General features: G+C 32.4%; 3 protein-coding genes across 8 annotated transcripts in view; 1 reads left to right on the forward strand and 2 right to left on the reverse strand.

The window, feature by feature from the left end:
- Nucleotides 1-8,394, forward strand: part of lovit (loss of visual transmission) — a 40,849-nt gene extending 32,455 nt beyond the window's left edge. For 2 of the 6 annotated variants that reach the window (XM_076623845.1, XM_076623844.1), the window contains 10 exons: nt 1,877-2,004; nt 2,547-2,866; nt 3,090-3,352; nt 3,591-3,839; nt 4,177-4,427; nt 4,588-4,701; nt 4,794-5,087; nt 5,213-5,343; nt 5,619-5,793; nt 6,215-7,264. In XM_076623845.1, coding sequence (XP_076479960.1) covers nt 2,667-2,866; nt 3,090-3,352; nt 3,591-3,839; nt 4,177-4,427; nt 4,588-4,701; nt 4,794-5,087; nt 5,213-5,343; nt 5,619-5,793; nt 6,215-6,445 — 1,908 coding nt within the window. In that variant the 5' untranslated portion in view covers nt 1,877-2,004; nt 2,547-2,666 and the 3' untranslated portion in view covers nt 6,446-7,264. The other 4 variants (XM_033339850.2, XM_076623846.1, XM_076623847.1 and 1 more) reach the window with 4 other exon arrangements.
- Nucleotides 7,278-9,377, reverse strand: LOC117159823 (malate dehydrogenase, cytoplasmic). The gene is made up of 6 exons (XM_033339985.2): nt 9,029-9,377; nt 8,768-8,913; nt 8,539-8,691; nt 8,276-8,437; nt 7,663-7,869; nt 7,278-7,394 (listed from the first exon to the last, which is right to left on the reverse strand). The coding sequence occupies exons 1-6, from the start codon at nt 9,288-9,290 to the stop codon at nt 7,278-7,280; spliced, it is 1,047 nt and encodes a 348-aa protein (XP_033195876.1). The 5' UTR covers nt 9,291-9,377.
- Nucleotides 9,378-9,423: 46 nt separating this feature from the next.
- Nucleotides 9,424-13,796, reverse strand: LOC117159671 (tetratricopeptide repeat protein 21B). Its single transcript, XM_033339720.2, has 6 exons — nt 11,668-13,796; nt 11,282-11,598; nt 10,874-11,205; nt 10,582-10,789; nt 10,189-10,502; nt 9,424-10,080 (listed from the first exon to the last, which is right to left on the reverse strand). The coding sequence occupies exons 1-6, from the start codon at nt 13,794-13,796 to the stop codon at nt 9,448-9,450; spliced, it is 3,933 nt and encodes a 1,310-aa protein (XP_033195611.2). The 3' UTR covers nt 9,424-9,447.
- Nucleotides 13,797-13,825: the final 29 nt, after the last annotated feature.

Raw genomic sequence — 13,825 nt, forward strand, 5'->3', positions numbered from 1 at the left:
TGTTAATTTCCGTGTGTCATTCCGTTTCAGATGAAGCTTAAGCCTGATTACACAACGCAGATTGGTTCTTGCGAGCGAGGCACGTCGTTAAGAAATAAGACGGCATTTGCGTGTGCCTTCAATCAGAGGGAATGTTAAATCATTAACAAATCAGATTGCCATTGACTCGTGCAAGGCTAACTAACAATACGTTCGTACTAAAACCTTTAGAGGAACGAAAGGATAGTATACGATAAAGAATAGTTGATGAAACGTTGTCAGTCTCTAATTAATTCAAATTACGATTGCATACATAGTTTCCATTGCGCGAGAAAGTATTTTTACGTGTGTAACGCTAGAATAAAGAAATTATATTGAAACATCTTTCGTACTTGCAATTTGAAAACAGCCTATTGCATTTGAAGGAATTATGCATTCAAAAATTGAAACAAGTAATATTTCTTTTTGTTATTTTTAACGCCAAGTATACTGTTGCTCCTCTCTCTTTCGTTTTCCATGATTAAATAATTTTCTTAGAAAATAAACGCATACAGGCAAGAAACGAAAGGCTGAAATCGATGTTGTCCATTGTGGCTACAATGCAACGACTTCATCGGAAGTCCATCGAGGAAAAGAGTGAAACGTTCAACCGATGAACGTATTATCGATGCGTATTGCTATCGTAAGCTCTGACAAAGGCGAAGCTCGTGCCAAGGCCACATACGCAACAAGACCTACTTTGTAGGACTTCCTTGTCGACTAATACGATAGCTCGATATGTTTGCCAATGTGTTATATGTTTCCTGAAAAAAAAGGAAAAAAAAATAAAAATATAATATAATAATGTAAATAAATGTAAGTAAATTGCAAATATGCGGTAATACAGTAAGACAAGAAACGAAAAATACAGGGAATTAGAAATACTCTCCTAGAATTCAATATGCGATATAATAAATCAAGTGAAAATAAATATTCTTCTCTAGAGAAGATAAAGCATACAGCATCTATCAAATTGTATCTAAATGTATAGAATATATGTAGAACATCTTTCGGTGGTAAATCGAATCGAAAATCCTGGTGGAAAGGAGAGAATGGACAAAGTGCAATTTCCGCGGCGGAAATTACATCTACGACCAACGGTGGAAAGCATTGTTGAAAACCTGTCCGTGTGTACACGCGTAAACCATGATATAGCTGTGTGTTACGAGAATAGAGCAAATGTTTCACAGGGACACAGAAAGAGGAGCAGCTGATTCGATATTTGATTATTTATGTCAGACACATATAATCTTTATAGGATACTGAATGACGATTTCTGCCATTCTAATCTTTTTCTTTCTTCTCGAAACGATATGCAAAAAAAAAATATTACTTAGAAGAGAAACTTTTCCTCTTATGGTCATCGTTAAGTATAAGGCTGTTATTCTTTGAAGAGTCACAAAAGGAACCTTTTCTCCTATGGTCATTGTTAAGTATGAGGTTGTTATTCGTAAAAAGAAACCATAAATGGAATGAGGAAACGATGTGCAAAAAGATATTTAAAAAAGAAACGTTTCCTCTTATGGTCATTGTTAAGTATAAAGCTGTTATTCTTAGAAGAGTCACAAAAGAAATCTTCTCTACTATGATCATTGTTAAGTATGACGTTGTTATACTATCAATAAGTATAAGGTTGTTATTCTTAGAAGAACCACAAAAGGAACGATGCACAGAAAAATATTATGACATTCTCTTATGATTATTCTATAAAGTTTCTTTTTTTAATTTTTTTTCTTATAAATTTCTTTTTTAATTTTATACCATCCAGATACTTTCCAGTGCTATGTGTATATTTTTGTATATTTTATATGTGTACATACTTTTACTGAACAAAAAATTGTTTCACATTTTTCCAAAGGTAAATCACGAACAAACGACCGAACCGATTTTAATCAAGAGTAACAAGCAGCTGGCTGATAAGTAGGTTTCCCTTGGTACACGGGAAGCTCATTTTACGTCCTACCGGAACACGAATGGAGGGACTAGGTATGTAACTAGGTATCCACGGTGAAAGGCGACGTCGGTCGAGCTTTCGTCTTAGTCGCGAGCTTGCGGAACCACCAGTCGTTTCTCGCGTCTCGTCGACGAAACACATCCCCCAACCCTCTACGGGAAACATCCCTTCGCGTCGTTTCTTTCTCGTGAAATTTTATTCTATTTTTATCGAACGCGATGAATCTACGAAAATGAACGTTCTCAATCTAATTCTCACGCTAATTTCTGTTTAATTAAACTGGCTATTTTTCTTTTTCGGAGAAGAAGGAGAAAAATCGAGAAGGAGTATATTATTTTGTACGATGTTCATTCGTAAAGATTGATCTTTCTGTAAAATCAATTCGATTATCGTTTTCTTTGTATTCTTGTTTAATATTTTCGTTTATTTAAAGGAAAGTGATAAGAATAAAAAGAATATTGTTTCTTGATTTAATCCTTTACTCCGTATTTTTTTCGGAGCAAAAGAAGGAATAGTAGAAATATGAAGGATATTATTTTGTCTGATCGATGTTTACCCGTAATTTATTCATAAGGGTTGATGGAGAATTTTAACAAAGTGACGATTAGTTTTGGTGTTTCGTTGAATTTTCTGTGACACAATGAGAGATAGAACATTTAGCTGAGAAAGAGAGAAAAAGTTTAAATCGTGAGTCATGGTGGATAAATTGCACGAATACGAGGGTTTCGCTGGCAGGGTGCACGATGTTAGAGACAAGTTTAAAGAAAAATGGGAGACGTGGAAAGAGTGGAAGAATGGGATACCGATGGACCAGGGGATTAAAGGGTTCTTGAATCATCTACGAGGACCACCCAAATTGGAGAGAAGTTTGAATGATTACGCGCATATTTACAGGTATTTGTTCAATTATTCGCGCGAAGGTCCTGAAAATAATTAACTTTAAACGATAGAAAAATACAAAGGATATATTTTAGTTTATACTTTCACCTCTAGAGAATTCATTTTCTGAAAAAAAATCAGTTTCTCGGCTTATAATATGATGTAATATATTAAAGTTCAGTAAAAAAGGACAAATCTAAAATAACATAGGCCATAGCAACGTATAAATATCTTGTAGAAAAAAGACACGAGGAGAATTGGTACGAATATCCGCAGCTGTGATGGGAATCGAATTTTCTTACGCCGCAGAAACAGCGTTTGTTTCACCGACTTTATTAAAAATCGGCGTAGATCATCAGCATATGACCCTCGTCTGGGCACTCAGCCCTCTCATTGGTTTCTTCGTCACACCGATTTTGGGAAGTCTAAGTGATAGATGCAGACTAAAATATGGAAGAAGAAGACCGTTCATTCTATTGCTGGCTCTTGGAGTTTTGATAGGTAAAATGTTTTTGTGTAATTTATGATAATCGTTTATAGAAAATTGAAAACTGGAAAAATGCGCAGAATGAAAATAGTAATTACAATATATGTAAAATATTTGTAAATGGCAAAGTGCAGTATTCATTATGATATTTATTTGTGAAATAGCCAATAAAATAAATGAAGTAAGTTTTGTATGCTTACGCGATTATTAAAAATGACTTATTTTACGATTACTTTCTACTTAATTTTCAAGGATTAATATTAGTTCCAAATGGGGAAGATATGGGATATGCCTTCGGGGATGTTCCACCTACGTGGACCAACTATACAGTTCCCTTAGGACATCGAACTACGGCGAAACATGCGAAAGAAGAGTCAGTGAAACCTCCGTCTCACTCTTGGGGAATTTTCTTCACTATCCTAGGCACAGTTCTGCTCGATTTCGATGCTGATGCCTGCCAAAGTCCAGCCAGAGCATATTTACTCGACGTCACTGTACCTGGCAAGTAATTAAAGTTGTTATTTATAATATTATTTAATTATCTACACACTAACTAATATTTATTATCGTTTAATTATTCATCATACAATTTATATTAATTACTAGATAGATATTTATTGTAATTCCAGCCATTAGGAGGCCATAAAATACTTGATTTACATATATTAATTATTATTTAGCTACTTGTCTTGAATAAAACAAAACTTTTATTCTGAATAAAATATTTTATATTTGTGTTTTAAACTAAAATTGAAATAAAATTAATATAATTTGATGCGATGGTTACAAGAATTGTTTATGATCCCATAATCGTTATTGCAAATTTTTCTTTTCACAGATGACCATGCTAAAGGTTTAAGTACGTTCACCATAATGGCAGGCTTGGGAGGATTCATGGGATACGGACTAGGTGGAATTAATTGGGATGCTACTACGATAGGAGTTATGTTAGGTGGACATCTTCATGCTACTTTCACTTTAATTACGATTATTTTTGTTATTTGTGTATCCTGTACCATTACCAGCTTCAAAGAAATCCCATTGGAATTGTTGGAAAGTGACGAATATCGTCAGTTACAGGAACAAAAGGTTCGTTTAGTATTAATTAATTATTAAGAATAATATTAATAAATATACTACTACTAACATTAATAACGATTAATTTATATTGCTTTAGAAATAAAGAATTAGTTTGGATAGTTTTCTTGCATTTTTTAAGAATTTTTTTTTATTCTCGAAATTAATTCAGGCATCTGCTGAAGAATCGGAGGATCAGCCAAAGGAACATGAAAAAATCATCACAGATGATTGTGCTTCTTATGGCACCTTGGGCAATGATCAAGAGATTGCTACGAAAAAGGATGTAAGTCGATATATTTGTTCCACAGACTATAAATCAAAAATAAAGTGGTAATGATAAATAAGGTAATTGTATCTTTTTTCTCTTTTTCATAGGAGTTTGCTCTGAAACCTCTTCCAGTTCAAGAACCAGAGAAAAGAGTTGGTCAAGTTCCTATGATACCAGATATACCCATCCAAGACACAAATTACGTTGAACATGGTTTCGATGAAAGTATCGAAGGAAATCCAAAAGCCACATTAAGGGAATATCTTCTTTCTATCGTATATATGCCACATAGTCTTCGTATGGTGTGTCTAACTAATTTATTTTGTTGGATGGCACATGTATGTTATTCCCTGTACTTTACTGATTTCGTTGGGGAAGCTGTTTATGGGGGAAACCCACAGGTATTTATCCATTAATCAATTATTATACTTTTATTACTTAGTTTTAAAAATTATACGTTTGCATAATGTATATAATTGAATTTTTATATTTGTATAATTTAATATATTATTCGTGCAAATTATAGGCTCCAGAAGGTAGCAAGGAAAGAGAATTATACGAAAGTGGAGTTCGCTTTGGATGTTGGGGAATGTCTATGTATTCATTATCCTGTTCCTGTTATTCAATGATTATCGAGAAGCTCATAGAACGCTACAAGTAAATATCTTCTTTTTTTTTAAAGAAGTAATTTTTATTTGACAGAATAATTCCTAATTAATGATAGTATAGTTTCACTTGAAGTTTAAATTTCATTTTATTTTCTATTTAGATTCTTTTTCATCAAAATAATTCTTCATATCAATATTATATATTCAAAAATTAGTTTTCTAGTTCGTCTTTTATTTAAGTCCTTCAGATTTTTTTAAACAAAGGACTGTAATAAAAAAGAATCGTTTTTCTGGTAAAAGTAAATGTATCATGTGATTTAACAGAGCCCGAAGGGTATACATTTGCGGCCTGCTGTTCTATAGCACTGGTATGATGATGATGGCGTTGACGAAACATCCCGCGGGAGTGATCATATTCTCTTGGACCGCAGGTGTTATGTACTCCACATTATTCACTATGCCGTATCTTCTAGTTGCACATTATCATGCTTCATCAACAGTAAGTGGTATCCTGTATCTTGAAAGAGTAATCCCAAAGGAATCGATCAAAAAATTTAAATCATTCAACTAACAATGTCGTGATTAAAAAATAAAAATTTGTTCAATTCGCAATTTTATCTTAGATTGGATCAGGATCAGAATGTTCCTTAATTATGAAAAAATATATATAATTTAAAACAAACCATGTTTTCTCTTAACAAATAACATTCAGAATTTCAATAAATCTTAATAATTTCCAAAGTTTAATAACACGTACCATATAATATATCCAATTTTTATATTATTAGAATTATTTTATAAATAACAAGAATAATTTAATAAAACTCAATGGAGGGGAAGTGTAATGCCATTAAATAACGTAACGTAGTAATGTAACAGACGTATATATTAAGGAGAAATTGAATTAGTCGACTTTGTAGTTCGAGGTGACAGCCGAGGGTGAAGCCGTTCAAAGCGGGGGAGTGCGTGGTCTTGGCACAGACGTCGCAATCGTCTCCTCTATGGTGTTTCTGGCGCAGTTCCTTCTGTCCTGCTGCCTAGGAACGATCGTCAGTAAATCTGGGACCACTACAGCCGTTGTATGCGTGGCTAGTACCCTCGCCGCCTGCGGAGCCATTTCTGCAACACAGATTATGTATCTGGATCTTTGAAGTTCCTTTGGTAAACAGACGTTAATTATTTTTATTTTTGTAATTTATTATTTAAAGAATGGATTTTATATTTGACTAATTCGAAATAATAGCCCTGGAGGAATTATCACATTATATATTATGACTTATTATTATTAATGGAAACTAATTTAAATTTAGAATTTAAGTTATTGAAATTTAAAGAGAAGTGTCTTATTTTTATATTTAATTAACAAATCTCTTCTAAAATCACTTTTGAAAAAATTAGACTGTCGTCAAACTGATCTATTTTTCCTTCTCTTTTTCCTTTTCTTTTTAGTGACACTGAAATATTTGAATTATTTTTATTCTTCAAATTAATACTAAATTATAGTATATATCATATATATATATATATTAATGCTGAAGAAATTTTATTACTCTGATACTTTTGAAGTAGACTACACATTTGGCGACGTTGATTATTTTTATTTTTACTACCAAGTATAAGAAGAATAGTGCTGTCGTAAAAACTGTTCAAAATAATAATTGTTGCTAAAGTGATGTATACATATTGTGTGATTCTCTCTATATAAATATCTGCTGTATTAACATTTCTACATTTATTGTTATTAGCATTATTTACCTAACGAAAGAGAATTTCAATGATTTGGAAAGATCTATGAAACCTTGTGATTAGGAAATGTAATAACGATATAATAACGATAACGATGCACAAATAGTGGCTCCGTGTATCTACGATACATCGTACAATTACGATTCTATATAATTTAAAGATACTTGTAAATAAATGTAACTTGTAAAAACGTAATAAAATACGTAGCATAATCTATACACGAATGAAGGATATACCTTATTTAGGATCAATTGATATTAAACCACAAATTTTATAGGCAATCTCGATTTCCCTAAAAATCAACCTACTTAGATCCACAATGTACCGCAGAACGTACCGATCCATATCAAAATCCTGTAAAATTACACAAAAAAATTATATTTTCATTTTTTAATATTTTTATGTTTCTATATTTTACATTTCTTTATTATTCATATAAAAATTTTCGATGTATGAGGGGAGATAAAAGGAGTGAAAAGAACATAGTCTTTAAAATAATAATCTTGAAGTTCTCCACAAATTAATTAATCAAAAAGAATCACATTTACGACTGAACACGAAATTAATTTAATGAACCATCACAAATAAATTTACTTGTAGATCCAACTAACAATTGTCATACCTGTACTATTTCATACTGCCTGTTCTTACAAATTACGGGATAAGAGAAAAATATTCCAGATCGAATCGAATAAGAATAATCAGACATAACACCCATAGAGGTCCATTCATTCTCTGGAGTGCCATTCCATAAGATTTTACAGTGTTCTGCCAACGCATAAGCTATGGAATTAATGAGGCTTGGTCTGTGAACAACATTTCGAATAGTCTAAAAAAAAGGAGGAAAATATCTTAATTAATATCGAATATTTAATTCTATTTCATTTTCACGAAAATAATGACTATACTACATCACTTCACATCATCTTACAACCATTTAATGCAACTATTCCAATTTATAACTCCATACACGATTCACATTCGGAAAATTTGAAACTTGAATGAAAGATTAAAATAAAGTCCCAAATACAATTAATACACATTTTCACATTTGTATATAGAATTTAATAAATGTAAGCGGTAAAGGTCAAATTAAGAAACCTTTATGTATCCTGAAAGGGCAATATTTAAAAAAAGAAATATATACGTATATAGTTTAATAATTTTGATTTTTTAATTACAATTTTTAATATTAAATATCTTATTTTCATATATCAAAAGGTCGAAGGTCTTACTTGTGGAAGAACGTCAGTAATCCAAACTTTCAAAACATCAGCCAAAGGTTTTCCATGGGTGAAGTACATATATCTGCAATCGGGATAACTATACGAGCCATTCGAACCCCAGATTATTATATTCTTTACTTCTGTTGGAAGACACTGCGCTCGTGCAGCAATCTGAAATTTGAAGAAAAAACTGTTTGTTTAAAAATAAATTGAAATCATTAATAAATTAAATTATTTAAATATCAAACACATATAAGAAACACCAGAAGTACCTGACCTGCAGCAATATTTAAATTAAGCAAAGATAATGTAGTTATATTCTTGATAGGAATAGATTTCACATATTTGGATATGATTGTGGCAGCAGTAGTTCCTAGTACAATAATTCTTGCATCCCTTTTTACATACTTTTCTATAACTTCACCCTACAGATGGTATAAGATTTATAAATACTGGAAATGTTAATATTATATCTGAACAAGATAGGAATAATTAATATACATAAAACTTGGAAGTCAGAACGTATTCTTCAAAAAATGGTTCAAGGTATTCATTGTCCTTAAAGTCATACTCTCTTGCATAACCAATACAAATTACAACATCTGCATCCTTAAATTCAATGGAAGCATCATGACCATAACTGATGCCTATTGATATTAAAATATCTTAGTAATTGATTATATTGTTATTTAACTTAACATAATGCACTGAATAATATTAAACAAAAATAAACCATCTTTTTATTACTGCATGGGTATTTACCATTTAAAACTTTGGGGCTAAAGGAAGTGAGTTCAATTGCAACACTTTCCAAGAAGGTCGTCTTGTTCGGTAATTCATAAAGGCTGACAAAGACAGATTGATTTTCACCAAACACATTATCATTCAACATTCTATACAAAAATGCACGTGCAAGATCTGTTGTACCATCTGTAACTACTACTTTTAAAACATTCTCTTTACGTCGAAAATAATTTCTAAGTATATGATCATTCTTTTCTAAATGTAATTTTTCATTCAACATTTTATTGCAAGTTTATATTCTCTATTTAATTATTTACCAAACGAATATCGACATAAATCATAGTATTATTTTGTTTTAATTCGCAAGAAATGGAGAAAAAAGAAGGTTTCTAAATATATAAATAAAGACATAATTACAATGAAGACATAATTGTTTATTAAGTACGTAAGTTATTAATACATTTTTCCAAAATCTCCTTTTTGATGCGTGGATAATCAGGACTCTGTTTCAAAACTTCATTACAAGCTTCTATCCCGTCTGCGTAAGCTTTCGCTTTCATTGAGCAATAAGCTAATTTATAAGCCACAGACAATTTCGATTTTCCACCATACTTCCATGCTTCGCTATACTGTGATGCAGCTTCGCGATAATTTTGCTCTTTTTCTGCAATGTATGCACACAATTCATGAGCTCTAACACAAGTGGCATTATGTTGTAAAACACGTCTTAAAAGATCATTTGCCAATTCATATTTGTTGGATTGAACATAAATATCTGCTAAAAGTAACCAACAACGTTCCAGGTATTCTGCATCCTCAAAGGTCCATGTGTTTTTGCTGACACGTTTTAGATGGTTTCGAGCTCTAGGAGTTTGTTTCAAAAGAATGTGGGCCATAGCCATGCCTAAAGCTGGTCCTACGTGATCTCTCAATGTTTCTTGACTAGCTAATGCAGTACAATCATGCAATGCTTTTTCCACATTGGATTTTTGCTTTGTAGCAAGCATAAAGAAATTGCTTAACAATCTGTGCGTCAACATTTCATGTGGACTACCTTTAGGATTTAATTCCTGTAATAATAAAGTAATGTTTTTAAAACTCAAATCTTATAATACACTATTTTATTAAAAATTTTAAATCATAGATTTACTATGTTCTTTTTGCTCTTTTTTGAGTACCTGTAGCAAACGATAGGCTGTTTTCAGAGCCATCGTTCTAGAGTCTTGATATTCAGCATCATCGTCGTTAAAGATTTCATTAGAGAGGGAAGAATCATCATCCGGATCTAAACAAATCTCGATCATATTGTATATTGCCTGTTGACCCCACTCAGGATCACGTCTGGCGAAATTGAACTGACGAAGCGCGGAATTTAATCGACCCATACGCCAATCCAATAAACCCGCGCAATAATAATAGCCAGGTGTTAAATTTGCACCACTCATTCCTAGTTCTGCTCGATGAAGCCATTCTTCAAGGTCGTCCATATCCCCTAAATTTGTTACATCATAAATAAGTCTTGCATTAGAGAATTATAAATTTCAAAATTTAAATTTTTAAATAAAATTCACCTGTTCGACGAGAAACTTCTATCAATCTCGCTAAAGCGGTCCAGTAAGTTGGCTGCTTCAGCAATAGTTGTCGAAAGTGAAATGCTGCTGTGTCAAAATCAACTTTTCTAAATGCAAGATCTGCCATCATTATGGAAGCAGCTTCATTGTTGGGATCCGCGTTCAATAAAGCTGTACAGCTTTGAGCACATCGATCCAAATTATTTGTCTGTTATTTTACAATATACAATTATTAACAATTTCCTAAATGATACTGTAAATTGCAATTACTGTCATTTTATTTGCAACTTACCTGCATATAAAGTTTTGCTAAGGATAACAAAGCATTTACATCCGCAGGCTTATGATTCAGTGCTTCTTTATAGTACGTAATAGCTTGATCATAATCTCTTAGAGAAGAGGAATGATCTGCCATTGTTAAACAGATATTTGCAAGAAGTTGTTTTTCCTCTTCCAAGTTAGAACCTCCCATACGTTGAATGTATCTATGTTGATTTTCCTTGGCTTCCTTCAATGCTGACAAAGCACCATTAATATTATCTGCTTTTTCTCGTGTTTTAGCAAGCAACAGTAAAAGCTGACTACGCACTTCTAAGCTCTTTAAATCAGAATCTCGTCGACCGTCTGAAATATCAAAAGTCATTAAAATAATTAAAATTAAAGTAGAAGGATAAAATTATGCAGCTAAAATAATTTCTACCTTGTAATTCTTGAACCAATGTAGCTTCTGCTTTATCATACTGTTTCAACTTTATGAACAACTTTGCAAGATCTAATTTCAAGCTTTTAAAGTTCTCTTGTTTCATCACATCTCTGTAATAATTTATGGCTTTTGTGTACTGATGCGTCTTTATAAGTGCCTTTCCTAGCTTACTTGCTATGTGTACTTTATTTGTAGGATTCTGTTTCAAAGCATGCTCATATGCTTCTATTGCTCTCTCCGGTTCTTGTATAGAGATATATGCATCACCAAGCATACTATATGTCTTAGGACCAGGACAATGTTCAACCAATTCTCTACAAAATAAAATATTTCAACAGATTGAAAAAAATATAACGAAATGTAGAAATTTATGAAAAACAAACCTGAAACACGTAGCAAAAGCGAGTCGATCCTTTTTGTGTTTCAAATTTATCTCGGCTAAACGCGTATGTGCTTGCAAATAATAAAGTTGGTCTGATGTTACTTTAGACAAGCAATCAATGGCTTCATCCAACTCTCCCATTTCTAAAAGTAACTCTGCGTTTCCTATTAATATTCTACCTTTCTCTGAAGTGTTCCCAAGTTTTATATTTGCATCTTGTATTATGTCAATTGCCTCATTGAAATGTCTCATTTTTCCATAAGCAGAAATTAGTTCCAGGTACAAAGTTGCCATATCTGATGTTGAAATATCTGAAGCTTCTGAAGTATTTTTATGTGATTGCATCTTAGTTAATGACATAGCTGACTGAAAACTTGTTATTGAGCCCTCTATATCATTTGTTTCTTTTTGAACCATGCCAGTAATTAAGTGATAAATCGGATTGTCTCTGATCTTGAAATTGTAACTTAAACCAACTTCAAGACTTTGTGAAGCTGACTGGTAATTCCCTTGACGAGCTAGAATCTGCGCCATTAGTAAATGCGCTTCCGCGTTGGTTGAATCCACATTATCTAAAAGATTTCTTAGTATGTATGAAGATTCTTCTAAATTTCCACTTTGCATTTTAGCTTTACTCAGTAGTAACTGTGAAATACTCAAACCAGGATATGCTTCTGATAATTGCTCTAACAAATACAAACTTGGCTCTTTGTAATTGGATACATTTTCCTCAGAATTTGTTACATCACTTGTTACAGAATAAACTAAACGTTGTTTGGAAATTTCTAAACATAAATCAGGATTTAATTTTTTCATATAATCATAACCATATGGTACATATTTACAGTTGTCCAGTATGATCGTAGCTGCATTGTTCAAATAATTCAGGACTTTAATGGAATCATTGGAGTTCAATTTGGCAGACATAAAAAGCAATTCTGCATCCACTGAATTAGACTGTATCTCCATCAAAAAATCTACTTGCTGCTGTGCCAAGCCCAAGGCATCAATCGAAGTATCTAAAAGCTGACAATGGGCTAGTCCCATCAAAGCAGCAAACGATGATTCGTTTATTCGAACAGCACTTCTGTACCAATTTTCTGCATCTTTCACTTTACCCAGTGAAACATACAAGTTTCCTAATTCCACCATGAGATCTGCACTTTTTGGATTCTGTTGTAATGCCTTTTCAATGGTCCTAGAAACCTCCAATAAAATCCCTTGATGTTTGCAAGCTAATCGTGAAAATAATTGAATATTGTTCACCAAAACTGTGACGTTCTTTGTTTCTATAATTATCATATTTCTGAAGAATGACTGTAAATGTTTTAATCCTTCATTATAATTTCCATCCCTACAAAGATGTACAAATGCATGTGCTTTTCTTGCATCCAAATTATTCGAGTCGATTGACATTATTCTATTAGCGGTCTCCAGAACTTGGTCCCAATCTTTCAATGCGAGTTGATTGCACAATTTTTCTACCAAGGGTAGACATAATTTAGGATATCGTACAATTAAAGAATTCAATGTTGATATTGCTCCTGTATAGTCACCTTGCTGTTGTTTGTATTTTGCAGAGCCAAGCAAAGCATTTATATTCTTTGAATCTTGTACTAAAACAACTTCAAACAAGTTTGGCTCACTTGAATCATTTTCGTTTGGAATAAATAAATCCACCCAAGCTTTTGTTAATAACACATTTTTATTGGATGAATCAAGCTTGTAAGCCCTTTCTACATAATCTCTAGCTTTGTCAGCTTTCTGAGATAAAAGCAACACTAAGGCTGCTAAAGCTAATGCGTTTGAAGACGATTTTCGTTTCTCGTCTCTAATTCTTGTTTCGATTTGTATTATAGTGGCCTTTTCAACATTTTCAGTTTTCATATATGCAATATTCTGAAGAAGCAATGCTGTCAATGTGGTATCTGCATTGTTCATTAAGTTTGAACATTCTTTGATTGCTTCTTGTACTTTTCCAGTTAATATGTATGCAAGACTTAAAAGAATTCTTAGATATTCGTTTGTTGGATACACTTCACATGCTTCTTTGCAATAAACTAACATGCCATTGTAGTAAAATTGATGACAAAACCATTCAATTATAGTAATATACTCTATTTCCTCCATTTTACCAATGAAATAAGGAACAATAATAA

Source organism: Bombus vancouverensis, chromosome 13 (genome assembly GCF_051014615.1).
Source record: "Bombus vancouverensis nearcticus chromosome 13, iyBomVanc1_principal, whole genome shotgun sequence".
Lineage (NCBI taxonomy): Eukaryota > Metazoa > Arthropoda > Insecta > Hymenoptera > Apidae > Bombus > Bombus vancouverensis.